General features: G+C 48.4%; 1 protein-coding gene across 1 annotated transcript in view; it reads left to right on the forward strand.

Annotated features, from left to right (window-relative positions):
• lrrk1 (leucine-rich repeat kinase 1) overlaps window positions 1-12,091 on the forward strand; it is a 130,511-nt gene extending 118,420 nt beyond the window's left edge. Inside the window, exons 36-37 of the mRNA XM_056279404.1 lie at window positions 6,895-6,996; window positions 11,914-12,091. Of these exons, the coding sequence (XP_056135379.1) occupies window positions 6,895-6,996; window positions 11,914-12,091 (280 nt within the window). The remainder of the gene's footprint in view (window positions 1-6,894; window positions 6,997-11,913) is intronic.
• The last annotated feature ends 3,700 nt before the right edge of the window (window positions 12,092-15,791 follow it).

The following is a 15,791-nucleotide window of genomic DNA, read 5'->3' on the forward strand; positions in this document are numbered from 1 at the left end:
TTTGCCATTGTGCATATCAGCTCTGATATCAAGATGATAACGCCCTTCGTTGTAGCGTTTTGGAAACGGGACCACCGCTGAACGCAGCTTTACAACCGAACACGAGCTCAGGCCATGTTTCAACAAGTCCAGTTCAGCCCGGATACCTAAACCACATACTGGGAAGTGAGAACAAAAGCAGAACTCAACTTATTACCCGAATTGTCCAAAATCGTCAGTGGTCGATTGCTGATCTACTTCCTCTACTTACCATAGGTAGTAACCGTCCATACAGTACCCGGCCAGGTAGTAGTAACCGTCCATACAGTACCCGGCCAGGTAGTAGTAACCGTCCATACAGTACCTGGCCAGGTAGTAGTAACCGTCCATACAGTACCCGGCCAGGTAGTAGTAACCGTCCATACAGTACCCGGCCAGGTAGTAGTAACCGTCCATACAGTACCCGGCCAGGTAGTAGTAACCGTCCATACAGTACCCGGCCAGGTAGTAGTAACCGTCCATACAGTACCCGGCCAGGTAGTAGTAACCGTCCATACAGTACCCGGCCAGGTAGTAGTAACCGTCCATACAGTACCTGGCCAGGTAGTAGTAACCGTCCATACAGTACCCGGCCAGGTAGTAGTAACCGTCGATACAGTACCCGGCCAGGTAGTAGTAACCGTCCATACAGTACCCGGCCAGGTAGTAGTAACCGTCCATATAGTACCCGGCCAGGTAGTAGTAACCGTCCATACAGTACCCGGCCAGGAAGTAGTAACCGTCGATACAGTACCCGGCCAGGTAGCAGTAACCGTCCATACAGTACCCGGCCAGGTAGTAGTAACTGTCCATACAGTACCCGGCCAGGTAGTAGTAACCGTCCATACAGTACCTGGCCAGGTAGTAGTAACCATCCATACAGTACCTGGCCAGGTAGTAGTAACCATCCATACAGTACCCGGCCAGGTAGTAGTAACCGTCCATACAGTACCCGGCCAGGAAGTAGTAACCGTCGATACAGTACCTGGCCAGGTAGTAGTAACCGTCCATACAGTACCCGGCCAGGAAGTAGTAACCGTCGATACAGTACCCGGCCAGGTAGTAGTAACCGTCCATACAGTACCCGGCCAGGTAGTAGTAACTGTCCATACAGTACCCGGCCAGGTAGTAGTAACCGTCCATACAGTACCCGGCCAGGTAGTAGTAACTGTCCATACAGTACCCGGCCAGGTAGTAGTAACCGTCCATACAGTACCTGGCCAGGTAGTAGTAACCATCCATACAGTACCCGGCCAGGTAGTAGTAACCGTCCATACAGTACCTGGCCAGGTAGTAGTAACCGTCCATACAGTACCTGGCCAGGTAGTAGTAACCATCCATACAGTACAGTACCCGGCCAGGTAGTAGTAACCGTCGATACAGTACCCGGCCAGGTAGTAGTAACCGTCCATACAGTACCTGGCCAGGTAGTAGTAACCATCCATACAGTACCTGGCAAGGTAGTAGTAACCGTCCATACAGTACCCTGCCAGGTAGTAGTAACCATCCATACAAGTACCCAGCCAGGTAGTAGTAACCGTCGATACAGTACCCAGCCAGGTAGTAGTAACCGTCCATACAGTACCCGGCCAGGTAGTAGTAACCGTCGATACAGTAGCCGGCCAGGTAGTAGTAACCGTCCATACAGTACCCGGCCAGGTAGTAGTAACTGTCGATACAGTACCCGGCCAGGTAGTAGTAACCGTCCATACAGTACCCAGCCAGGTAGTAGTAACCGTCGATACAGTACCCAGCCAGGTAGTAGTAACCATCCATACAGTACCCGGCCAGGTAGTAGTAACCATCCATACAGTACCCGGCCAGGTAGTAGTAACCATCCATACAGTACCCAGCCAGGTAGTAGTAACCGTCGATACAGTACCCAGTCAGGTAGTAGTAACCGTCCATACAGTACCCGGCCAGGTAGTAGTAACCGTCGATACAGTACCCGGCCAGGTAGTAGTAACCATCAATACAGTACCCGGCCAGGTAGTAGTAACCGTCGATACAGTACCCGGCCAGGTAGTAGTAACCGTCGATACAGTACCCGGCCATGTAGTAGTAACCGTCGATACAGTACCCAGCCATGTAGTAGTAACCGTAGATACAGTACCCGGCCAGGTAGTAGTAACCGTCGATACAGTACCTGGCCATGTAGTAGTAACCGTAGATACAGTACCCGGCCAGGTAGTAGTAACCGTCGATACAGTACCCGGCCAGGTAGTAGTAACCGTCGATACAGTACCCGGCCAGTACAATAGAGCGGTCATAGATAATGGGAAATCACGTACATAGTCAGAGACAATGGGGGGGGGGGTCATTGTTGTTGACAGGGGCTCGTGTTCAGTTGACCCATAAGTCGTCGTTGTAAAGCGGCGGTCCTGTGTTCAGAATCTCCTCAATGGCACTGGTGAGTAAAACGATGTCACGAGCAGTATGCATGATGGCAAAAAAAACCTAATTTTCCTTTAAAACTTGTAGGACTTGCACCAGTGCTCACATTTTTATTAGTGTCCTTTGTCAGCGTTGTCCAGTAATGAATGGAAATATAATCAAATAGATTCTTTTGACCCGACAAAACCAGCACGACTTCTGTGCCCTGCAGAGAAGAAAAGCGGTTTACTCTGCTGTGCTTCTTGACGTGTTGTATGTGGCCGTTGACTGAATGTACTTCTGGGAAGCGCTCTTGTACTTTCCGTTGCCTTTTCAAATCCATGTTGTGTAGTTCTTTCAGATTTTCTCTTCAGAGTGTGTAACTGATGGAAGTTTTACTTGATACACCTACTGGTACCAGGCAGATATTACGAGTACATCTAACTTTTTATTTATTTTTTTTCCACTTCCGCTGTGGGAAGATCGCTTCACGGATTCACGTTTGCGGCAGCCTCACCCAGTGCCGTTGTGGGAGGATGGCGGCACGAACTTGGTGTTTGCAGCAGCCTCACCCAGTGCCGGTGTGGGAGGATGGCGGCACGAACTTGATGTTTGCGGCAGCCTCACCCAGTGCCGGTGTGGGAGGATGGCGGCACGAACTTGATGTTTGCGGCAGCCTCACCCAGTGCCGGTGTGGGAGGATGGCGGCACGAACTTGATGTTTGCGGCAGCCTCACCCAGTGCCGGTGTGGGAGGATGGCGGCACGAACTTGATGTTTGCGGCAGCCTCACCCAGTGCCGGTGTGGGAGGATGGCGGCACGAACTTGGCGTTTGCGGCAGCCTCACTCAGTGCCGTCCATGTGATGTCTTTGTCCACGTCTGGGTTTGTGTTTTCATTTGGCGGCTGAGGGAGCTAGTGCTGGATCAGCTGGAGGGAGGGGGGTGTCGGGAGCTTGGTCTGCTGCATCCTGTGGGTCCGGGGACCGTGTGAGGGGGCACCGAGGGTGGTCTGGCAGGGCATGGAGGCAGGGCGGGCTGGGCTGGCTGCTAGCCCATGCGGACCGGCGGTTCCGATAACACCGGGGGCGGTCTTGGCAGTGGCCTCAACTGTGTGTTTGGTGTTGTGTGGAGTGTGTGTGTGTGTGTGTGGGGGGGGGGTGTCGAGGGTGTCTGGCTGGGAGAGCTGGCATTGGATCAGCTGGGGGAGCCTGGTCTGCTGCGTCCGGTGGGCCCAGGGACCACGGCCCTGCTTGGAGCCGCACTTGAGGAAGAAGCGCCGAGGGCAGTCTGACGGGACGTGGCGGCGGCCTGCCCCGCCTCCAGCCTGCCCCGCCTCCACGTCAGTCTGACAGTCCTCCTGGCATTTGCTCTCTTGGACAGTGAATTTCTTTTTTCTTTTTTTGTTGATATGTTAGATATATGCATTTGTGTAGGTTTTTTGTAGTGTAGATATATGTGTTGTAGTTTGGATATGTGTGTTGTAGTTTGGATATATGTGTTGTAGTTTGGATATGTGTGTTGTAGTTTGGATACGTGTGTTGTAGTTTGGATATGTGTGTTGTAGTTTGGATATGTGTGTTGTAGTTGGGATATATGTGTTGGATATGTGTGTTGTAGTTTGGATATGTGTGTTGTAGTTTGGATATGTGCGTTGTAGTTTGGATATGTGTGTTGTAGTTTGGATATGTGTGTTGTAGTTTGGATATGTGTGTTGTAGTTTGGATATGTGTGTTGTAGTCTGGATATGTGTGTTGTAGTCTGGATATATGTGTTGGATATATGTGTTGTAGTTTGGATATGTGTGTTGTAGTTTGGATATGTGTGTTGTAGTTTGGATATGTGTGTTGTAGTTTGGATATGTGTGTTGTAGTCTGGATATGTGTGTTGTAGTTTGGATATGTGTGTTGTAGTTTGGATATGTGTGTTGTAGTCTGGATATGTGTGTTGTAGTTTGGATATGTGTGTTGTAGTTTGGATATGTGTGTTGTAGTTTGGATATGTTTATTGTAGTTTGGATATGTGTGTTGCAGTTTGGATATGTGTGTTGTAGTTTGGATATGTTTATTGTAGTTTGGATATGTGTGTTGTAGTTTGGATATGTTTATTGTAGTTTGGATATGTGTGTTGTAGTTTGGATATGTGTGTTGTAGTTTGGATATATGTGTTGGATATATGTGTTGTAGTTTGGATATGTGTGTTGTAGTTTAGATATATGTGTTGTAGTCTGGATATGTGTGTTGTAGTTTGGATATGTGTGTTGTAGTTTGGATATGTGTGTTGTAGTCTGGATATGTGTGTTGTAGTTTGGATATGTGTGTTGTAGTTTGGATATGTGTGTTGTAGTTTGGATATGTGTGTTGTAGTTTGGATATGTGTGTTGTAGTTTGGATATATGTGTTGTAGTTTGGATATGTGTGTTGTAGTTTGGATATGTGTGTTGTAGTTTGGATATGTGTGTTGTAGTTTGGATATATGTGTTGTAGTCTGGATATGTGTGTTGTAGTTTGGATATGTGTGTTGTAGTTTGGATATGTGTGTTGTAGTTTGGATATGTGTGTTGTAGTTTGGATATACAGTGGCTTGCAAAAGTATTCATGCCCCTTGAACTTTTCCACATTTTGTCACATTACGACCACAAACATAAATATATTTTATTGGAATTTTATGAGAAAGACCAACACAAAGTGGCACACAATTGTGAAGTACAAAGAAAATTATACATGATTTTAAATTTTTTTCCAAATAAAAAACTGAAAAGTGCGGTGTGCAAAAGTATTCGGCCCCCTTTTCTCTGAGTGCAACCAATTGCCTTCAGAAGTTGCCTGATGATTGCTGAATGATCGAATGTTGACCTAATGACTAAATAGAGTCAACCTGTGTGTAATCTAATCTCAGTACAAATACAGCTGTTCTGTGATGGCCTCAGAGGTTTGTTAAGAGAATATTGGGGAGCAAACAGCATCATGAAGTCCAAGGAACACACCAGACAGGTCAGGGATAAGGTTGTGGAGAAGTTTAAAGCAGGGTTAGGCTATAAAAAGATTTCCCAAGCTTTGAACATCTCACGGAGCACTGTTCAATCCATCATCCGGAAATGGAAAGAGTATGGCACAACTGCAAACCTACCAAGACACGGCCGTCCACCTAAACTTACAGGCTGAACAAGGAGAGCACTGATCAGAGATGCAGCCAAGAGGCCCGTGGTGACTCTGGACGAACTGCAGAGATCCACAGCTCAGGTGGGGGAATCTGTCCACAGGACAACTATTGGTCGTGCACTGCACAAATCTGGCCTTTATGGAAGAGTGGCAAGAAGAAAGCCATTGTTAAAAGAAAACCATAAGAAGTCCCGTTTGCAGTTTGCCAGAAGCCACGTGGGGGACACAGCAAACATGTGGAAGAAGGTGCTCTGGTCAGATGAGACCAAAATTGAACTTTTTGGCCTAAATGCAAAACGCTATGTGTGGCGGAAAACTAACACTGCACATCACTCTGAACACACCATCATCCCCCACTGTCAAACATGGTGGTGGCAGCATCGTGCTCTGGGGGTGCTTCTCTTCAGCAGGGACAGGGAAGATGGTCAGAGTTGATGGGAAGATGGATGGAGCCAAATACAGGGCAATCTTGGAAGAAAACCTGTTGGAGTCTGCAAAAGACTTGAGACTGGGGCGGAGGTTCACCTTCCAGCAGGACAACGACCCTAAACATAAAGCCAGGGCTACAATGGACTGGTTTAAAACAAAACATATTCATGTGTTAGAATGGCCCAGTCAAAGTCCAGACCTAAATCCAATTGAGAATCTGTGGCAAGATCTGAACACTGCCGTTCACAAACACTCTCCATCTAATCTGACTGAGCTTGAGCTGTTTTGCAAAGAAGAATGGGCAAAAATTTCAGTCTCTAGATGTGCAAAGCTGGTAGAGACATACCCCAAAAGACTTGCAGCTGTAATTGCAGCAAAAGGCGGTTCCACAAAGTATTGACTCAGGGGGGCTGAATACTTTTGCACACTGCACTTTTCAGTTTTTTATTTGTAAAAAATTTTTTTAATCATGTATAATTTTCTTTGTACTTCACAATTGTGTGCCACTTTGTGTTGGTCTTTCACATAAAATTCCAATACAATATATTTATGTTTGTGGTCGAAACCTGACAAAATGTGGAAAAGTTCAAGGGGTATGAATACTTTTGCATGCCACTGTATGTGTTGTAGTTTGGATATGTTTGTTGTAGTTTGGATATGTGTGTTGTAGTTTGGATATATGTGTTGTAGTTTGGATATATGTGTTGTAGTTTGGATATGTGTGTTGTTCTTTGGATATGTGTGTTTGTGTTGCACTGCTGTGGGCTGGGGGGGAAACAATATTTCATGTTATTTCATGTGTGCAGGTGCATGCAATGAAACGACAAATGAACGTCCCTGAACTGGATCCTCTCATCAAATAGTAAGTGTGTTGTGTGACGTCAGACTGAATGTGGATCTTGTGGTGTCTTGCAGGCGCGGCGGGGATGTGATGGTCATAGAACTGCAGACGCAATCAGACCAGCTGACAGGACGCGTCATCGCCGTCCTCAGCCCTCCTGGATGTTCTTCTCTGGGGTGAGAGAAACTGTTCTCTAGAGGGGGCTGTCCTAAGTGCACTACTTCCTGAACCCGATGTATGTCACATACATCCCTGTAAATCTCACAAATACACATACTACCCTCTTAACTTGAAGTGTTGGGCTGTGAGCAGGCCAAGCTGCAATGATCAGCAGATACCTGCACCCCTGATGGGTGCAGCAGTTATTCAGGAAAGTACTAAGGTGTTTACTGAACCTTCTGGACATTGACGTCTTTGATGGTCCGTCTCTCTCCAACGGTTAAATTGCCAAAAACACAAGACACAAGCTAACTTGTTGTCCAACACAACCGGTGAGCTCAGCTGGTAGCAGCTCAGCTATTACTCAGCAGCATCCTGGAGACGGAGACAAGGCTCGCAGTGTGTCCAGTCATGCTGTGTAGCTGTGACGGATGGGTTGTAGCAGGTCTGTCATGGTCTGTTTTTACGCATCATGTTTATTTTCAGTTTCACTGGTATATTTTCTGCTGCATTCGTGTACGTGTGGACTGTAATGCCGAGTGCTGTACTTCATCAGTGCTTGAAGCGGCTGTAGACAACCCCCCCCCCCCCCCCAGCATTTTATTGTTTGCGCTGCTGTCGCAAAGACAACCGGGTCGCTACCGGTTTATTAGCTGCCTGGTGACTGTCCAAACCAAGACACAACGGTAAGTATCCCAATCTGAACTAGAAACCCCGGTCTTAGTGCTATGATAAAACATCTGGTATTATTATTAATAAGTAGGCAGATTGTGTTACTTACTGATCCAGTACCAGTAGAAAGAATGCCAACTGAATGTGGGTTTGGAACCCTTACAAGTCCCGGTGTTGTGTCGAACTCTGTTTCCCCATCAAGATCTGTTCCCCCCTGGCCAGAGTTCAGTTTATATCACCGGGATGGCTTGATTAACCTAATCTCAACATAACCCTGACCTTAACCTAACTTAGACTTAACTCTAAACTCAGCCTAACCCTTACCTTGTCATGATGCATGCTCAGTAACCCCGAGAAGGAAGTCACAGGAAGTTGAGTCAGTTCATCCGGACACAACGTTTATTGTGCGAAACGTTGCATCAATCATCTAAGTGACCTCTTCCGTCTCAAGTTCAATTTCAACAGTTGAGACTGAAGAAATTACTTAGACCCCTTCCACACTGGCCAAAAAACCCGCTAACATACGTCTTTGGTGGTCAATGTTACACTGACGCGGTGGTTAGTGCTGTCGCCTCACAGCAAGAAGGTCCTGGGTTCGAACCCCAGGGTTGTCCAACCTTGGGGGTCATCCCAGGTCGTCCTCTGTGTGGAGTTTGCATGTTCTCCTCGTGTCTGTGGTGGGTTTCTTCCGGGTGCTCCGGTTTCCACCACATCAAAAACACATGCATGTTAGAGTTAATACTCCTGTCTGTGCCCCTGAGCAAGGCATGGCAAGATGAACTGGAGTTGGTCCCCGGGTGCTGCACGGCGGCTGCCCGCTGCTCCTAGCTACACAGCTAGGATGGGTTAAACGCAGAGAAGAATTTCCTCACAGGGATCAATAAAGTATATCGAAATCAACTGTCCAGATGAACTGATTCAACTTCCTGTGATGACACTTACCTTAACCTAATCATAACCGGTGGCTTACTTGTTTCCATGCGAACACTTTCATTTGGTTTGGGGGAAACAGATCTCGATGGGCAAGCAGAGTTCGATACAACACCAGTGCTCACTCCATGGAGTGAATGCACTTCTGAGGTTCACACTTGATTTACCTTTGTTTCTTCCCGCTCTCCCTCTTTGCCTTCTCCATCAGCAGGGTTCTTTTTCTCTTGGCTGGTTGAGTTTCCACTGCCACTTCAGTTATTCCACCATCAGCCATTTTTGCTACTGGGAATAGCTACCGGGGAAAACAAAAGCACGAGCATTTTCCTATTTTGGTTGTGCAATGGTTGACACATTTACTTTGTGCCGTAAATCGAGCCTTCATTTTCCGGCGAGATCATACCTGGTTCCAAGCAGAACTGCATAGTGAAAACGAGGCTTATAGGGAACCAGTCTAAACGCCAGTGGTGTCATTATTCTATAGCCGTTAAACGGTGCAATCAACATCCATCCATTCATTCATCCATTATCCAAGCTGCTTGTCCTAGTTAGGGTCACAGGATGCTGGAGCCTGTCCCAGCAGTCACCGGGCGGCAGGTGGGGAGACAACAGGCCGCCAGTCCACCACAGGGCCGGCACATTCACACCTAGGGACAATTTAGTACGGCCGATTCACCTGACCTAAATGTCTTTGGACTGTGGGAGGAAACCGGAGCACCCGGAGGAAACCCACGCAGACACGGGGAGAACATGCAAACTCCACACAGAGGACGACCTGAGATGACCCCCAAGGTTGGACAAACCCGGGGTTTGAGCCCAGGACCTTCTTACTGTGAGGCGACTGTGCTAACCACTGCACCGCTGTGACACCGCATAGAGTCAGTCCTTTCTTCAGTTTCCAGTTTTATTAATTCTCCATCTAATGCCCCACTTTCCTCTCCAGAAATTCTAGGAATATTAAGGTTGTTTAGGAATTGTGTCTGCATATCCAGGTTGGAAGCGCACTCACAACTATAGGATTTCCCATAGAAGACCCTGAAGGCCTCATTAATCACTGTTGGGTCCACTATAGTTCTCCCGTGTGTGGTTTCAATGCAGTTAATACACCTTCCTGTTAGGCGTCCGGGTAGCGTAGCGGTCTATTCCGTTGCCTGCCAACACAGGATCGCCGGATCAAATCCCCATGTTACCTGTTGGTCGGCCGTCCCTACAGACACGATTAGCCATGTTTGCGGGTGGGAAGTCGGATGTGGGTATTTGTCCTGGAAGGCTCAAGAAGAGCGGGGTAATTGGCCAGATACAATTGGGGAGAAAACTGAATAAAAAAATAGACCTTCCTGTTTGTTGTTGTTGACCAATCAACATTTACTTCATAATGACAAGATAAAGCAAAAAAAAAAAAAAAAAGTTGTCTACTGCCGCTTTAAGAAAAATGTGAAAAATTGTGCAAAGATTTTTTTCCATTTCTTCAGACCTGAACCTCACATGTATGCACCCGCGCTAGTGAATACACATTTTAAATGCTCGCTTCACAGGCAACAACATAATTGTCCACCATGTAGGCTACTTTTTGATAATGCTTTAGCAAAGCTAGTTACAGTGTTTGTACACCATCCATTCCATCCATTATCCAAACCGCTTATCCTGCTCTCAGGGTCACGGGGATGCTGGAGCCTACCCCAGCAGCCATTGGGCGGCAGGCGGGGAGACACCCTGGACAGGGCGCCAGGCCATCACAGGGCCCGCCAGCCCATACCCTGCATTGTAAATATACATTTTGCTGGGCGATATTCACTCCACTCTAGTGTATCAGCACTTTTCTCAAAAGGCCAGCGAAGCCGGGTTCTTATGTTGAGTCCATCAAAACGACATTTGGCGTTATCCGTCAACACCTTTAAGAATTAGGTAAATGACAAAAAATTCTCAGTTAACACAACCCGTGGATGAAACCGTACCACAACAGAATGTAAAAGCAGTTAGCAGTGATCTTCTGGCGACGGAGGGCCCAGTAAGCGTGGCTGAGAGGTGGATGTCAGGGCGGTCTCTCTGTTAGCCGTGATACCAGCATCGTAGTGGATCCATGACAGAGGTGCAGCTGGAAGATTTGGCCAGGATCTGCGTCTGTAACCTCTTTATTTTCCAGCCAAGTCTGCAGCCAGCCAAGACCGAGGGGGGAAAAAAGCAAAAGGCCTAGATATTAATTTGCTGATGCAGCATCGGTAAAGCTCAGTGAGATCCTTCATCATGTGCTTACGGTGGTTAGCCGGGCTCTGTAATTACTTCTATAAAAGAGCCAACAGCTGGTCCTTCAGAGAAGGGATTTCTGCGTGTCCACAAGGGAGCCAGCCTTTTAGCAGCAAGCAATAAAGGGCCACCCAAATCAGGGTCCTTAATAAGCAGCTATTATGTGGTGCACCTGTAACAGAGGTGACACTCGGGAAGGTCACGGCTCAGGTCGGGTCATAAGGAGGGGTCCGATAGTTTGGAAAATGGAGCTGGAGTCTGGAATATCTATTCGGCTTTCATTCCTTTGACACGGCCCTTCTTCCCTTCTCTATTTTTCCGACAGGAATATTTATGTGTAGTGTCATGCACACCTATTCTGGGCAGGCATTTTGATTTAAGGCGTTTTTAAGCAGATTTAGTCTGAAGTCGGTATTTTTACTTAGTAGGTCACACGCCAACTCGATATTTCCTTGGGTTTCGGTGGCCATCGCTGAGCTTCAGCCCACCTTAGCATATAATCATTAGGTCGTATATCATCTATATTATAGAGAACCTGAGAGGAGACGGGTGAGTGATGCGTCCCAGTAGATGAAACAACAATGATGTCGATAATACAGGGTTGTAGCTCATGATTCATGACTGGTTGACATAAGGCAGCAAGGTCGCCAGAAAACCCTTCTTTCTCCCAGAATGCTTTGGGGCATGAGCCTCACTGATTCACTTAAAAGAGGAATTTTCCACTTTTCACTTTGCAAAATCCTGTAACATTGTTCGGATCAGTTTAATGTCTTTTACTGTTGAGGAGAAACGGGTTTTACGTTTCTCCCTTAGTTTGCTTATTTTTGGGGTGGGGGGGTGGGCAACAAGTTAATCCTTCATAGGTTCTCAGAGAAACTCGGACGGAGCCGTAATTTTCTTGCTAACAGTACATCCAGTGTCCTCTGGCTTTCCAGGAAACCGCTTCCCAGAACAGCCACGAGCTTCTAGGAAGAGTCCACATGGTGATCAGGCCGCACGAAGATGTGCCGCAAGTGTCGTCATTCCTCCGCCGTCGTTCTCTAACGCTCGCTGATTTGTTCCTTTTTCTATCTGCCTCTTTCTTCTCTCAGGATCCTGGAGGAGGCGGCGCTGGTGGCAAAGGACACTGTTGTGTGCGGCTTTCGTAAGGAAAGCACGGAGTGGTGCCTGTGTGTCTGGAGGGGCTGGGGCTGCCAGGAGCTCGAAGTCTTCTACCAGTCCTACGAGGAGCTGGGCCGCATGGAGACCAACATGAGGAAAAGAAGGTAGCCGTTGTGCCGCGGCAGCGTGCAGAATCGCAGCTCTGTACGGAGGCCCGGCCATGGGGGAATACACACTCACTGACCCACAGTATTGAGAGCCGGGGGCCCTCCGACTTCTGACATCAGGGCCAGTCAATTCGGAGAGCCCGGGCTCTGTTGGGAGACCGTCAAAGGCACCTGTGTGTCTCTGTGAAACAGCAGACTATGGATGGAACAGGTGTCATGGCCGACCACACAGACGCTCTCAGACGGCGCAGCCTGACAACCGGAGGCCTCCGTCATCGTACCACGTGACTCACTGAGCAGCACCACACGAAGTACGCATGCTTGCCCTTTCAGTTTCACCTCCCGCCAGAATCTTGTTAACACAAAACCCATCTGGGTTTGATGCAACATTGTGTAGTTTTTTCCCCAACATGACATACTATAATAGCCCCCCTCCCCATCCACCCCCGTATGTCTGTGTTATGTTTATCTGTCGTCTTGTTTCACCCTGTTCAATGTAAAGCCACTTCGAGTGTTAGAAAAGCGCTGTATAAGTTGAATTTATTATTATTAATAATATTATTATTGTTGTTATCATCATTATTATTGTTATTATTATTATTATTATAAAGTGGACCGTAGCCACCGCTGGTCTTCCTGAACAAAATGCATGTGTACTGGAGGAGGGTGAACAACTGAAGAGAGGATGAGGGTACGTGAAGGACAGGATATATGGGTACGTGTAAAATCCATATCCAGGCACTCATGTTAGTGTGCAGGTAAACTTCGGCAACTTCAAGTGTTACGCTACACGTTGCCGCTCGTTCATGCCTTCATCGAGTCGTTCTCCACACTAGTACCTGGATCTGGATTCTTTAAGCCACATCACTACCCTGTTTATCCATTATCCATTATCCGAACCGCTTATCCTGCTCTCAGGGTCGCGGGGATGCTGGAGCCCATCCCAGCAGTCATGGGGCGGCAGGCGGGGAGACACCCTGGACAGGCCGCCGGGCCATCACAGGGCCCCCCCCCCCCACACACACACACACACATTCACCCCTAGGGACAATTTAGTACGGCCGATCCACCTGACCTACATGTCTTTGGACTGTGGGAGGAAACCGGAGCCCCCGGAGGAAACCCACACAGACACGGGGAGAACATGCAAACTCCACACAGACGACGACCCGGGACGACCCCCAAGGTTGGACTACCCTGGGGCTCGAACCCAGGACCTTCTTGCTGTGAGGTGACCGCGCTAACCACTGCGCCACCGTGCCGCCGTGGCGGCAATAATAAAATACACAATAATACACAATACAATAATAAATATGAAATACACAATAAATATACACAATACAATAATAAATCAGTACACACCCTGTTTATGTCCTTCATTTATCCTTATGTCTTACCCCATTTTAACATTATAAATAAAACCCCAGTTGTTCAACTTGGTATCTGAGACTTATAATAACAGACGATGCCAGTAATGTACTTTTATTTTTGTCAATATCGGCCTTTTAGCAGCTACATAATTTATTATAAAATATTAATGTAGGCATATTGCATGTAAATATGTTGTGTATATACAGAGTGTTCGGGAGGACTATTAAGGACTGTATAGGTGGTTGTTGTTTTGTATAGCTAACGTTTGCCCCAGGGTGTCGGTGAGGACACAGTACATGGAGTGTAGATTATAGTTTACTCCACAGCTTGATGGTCCTGCTTTGACCGCAATACAGCCTCCTCACTCCGGTACGGCAGGGTATCGACCTGCCAAAGCTTCTCCACATTCTTGAAAAGCTCTGAGGTCTGGGGGAAGATAGATGTTACTAGACACTGCTGTGGTCATAAGGGCTGTTGGACCAACTTTGTAGGGCCCTGAAGAGTCCAGCCCAGTCTGGTCCGGATAGCTGCAGGGCCACCTGGAGGACCTAGCTGGACAGGCTCGATAGGGGTAATGAGGTGGGGCTGATCGGCGCCAATCAGGACCAGGGGTCTTGCATTCTTGAAGGACTGGATTGGCAGACCGACCAGGTGTTTGTACCGCTTCTGGAGTCTGTCCATCGGGTAAGATTGGTTGGCCAGGCCAAGACAAGTTGCAGTGAAGGCCTCTGTGATGAGGAAGCTGGTCTTGGGCTTAGCTGCTGGGGAGATACGGAAGGACACAGAAGAGCCGCGGAGGGTCTGGACATCCTGCCGGATGGTCCTTAAGGCTAGGTCTTCGGGTCTCCTTTATAATCCTAAGTCTCGGGTGGCTGCTGGGAGGAGCATGGTACACTCAGACCCGTCATCCAGGATGGCGAATGTCTCCAGGGTATGATTTCCATGGTGCAGGAGTACTCGGATGACCTTCGGCAGGACACTGTTGCCTTGAACTGGTCTGTCCACGTACAGCATTTCAGCGGTGTTCACCAGGCAGCTCTGCTCGTTAGTTGGCTCAGCTGTCTCCCCAGGTGCTCTAGCATTGACCTCATGTAGAACCTGCAGGTGCTTCCCTTGGCACAAGCTGCAGGGCATTGGGCAGCTGTTGGTCTGGATCCACTCCTTGGGTTGCTCTTTGGACAACTCTGTCACTTCCGTACACTGACTGAGGTAGTGTTCTGCATCGTCACAGAACGGGCAGTAGGGCTTGGCTTTAGCTTTCTTCTTAGTAGAGCCTTCCTGCCTGGTAGTGGCTTCCTCTTCTTCGGCTCCGTGGAGGACCGTGACGGACCGCCTTCCCTGGCGACCCTCTTGCTTCGGCGCTTGCTTCTCCTTTGTCCCCTTGGCTGCTGACTGCCCATCGAAGTCTTGGCACCATGACTCATATGGTAGCCACTGCGAGAAGTCAAGCAGTGTGTAGGTGGGCCTTGGCTGGTTGAACATATGTCGATGGAAGTCTGCTCGTTGCTCCGGAGGTAACTTGCTCAGGAGGCGGGCTACATGAGACCCGCATTGGAGCTCCACATCACTGTCAGGACCCAGGGTTTTCAGTAGGCCGACCATTGATTGGACATGGAGGGCAAACCTCTCGAATGCTGTGGTATCCCCATGCTGGACTTCGGGGAAGTCCATGACACTGGCAGTCTTCTTCAGAGCTATCTGGTGGGGCTGGCTGAATTTTGCATTGAGGACTGCCATGGTGTCAGTGTAGGGTGCAGGAGAATTGAGGTAGGAGTCGGTGACCAGCTTTGCCTCCTCCAACTCTAGGTGATCCACCAGGATCTGGTATTTGAACAACTCCGTGCTATTGACAGGCAGGAGGTTGGTTCTCCAGTGCTATCTTCAGGTGAGCAAACTCACTTGGGTCACGGTGGCTGAAGTTGGGGATTGTTGGTCTTGGTCCCCTGTAGGTTTGCTCGGCTACAGTTGCTGGACTGTAGGAAGTCTGAGCCAGAGATTGTGACTTCATTCTCTGCGTCCATGGTGAGTGATGCAGGTGAACTGATGGGTATCCAAGCCGGTACTGACTTGGAGACTGTTGGGACATGTAGGCTGCTGGATAGCTGTGAGCCCTGGAAGGTGGTGGCTGCGAGGCAGGGACACGTCGATGGTGTTGGGGTTGTGGTGTGACGGACTGGTGGGTAGGGAGAGGATGATATTCACAATTGAAGTCCTCTGGCTCTCTAAATCCCATCGCAGGTGGGGGGCTATAGGGCACGTGGTGGCCGCCCCGATCATTGGCAGGGGTTGAAGAGGACGGGCTTGGACCCTCATCAGCTGATACTCGGCTA

This window comes from Lampris incognitus, chromosome 4 (genome assembly GCF_029633865.1).
Source record: "Lampris incognitus isolate fLamInc1 chromosome 4, fLamInc1.hap2, whole genome shotgun sequence".
Taxonomy (NCBI): Eukaryota; Metazoa; Chordata; class Actinopteri; order Lampriformes; family Lampridae; genus Lampris; species Lampris incognitus.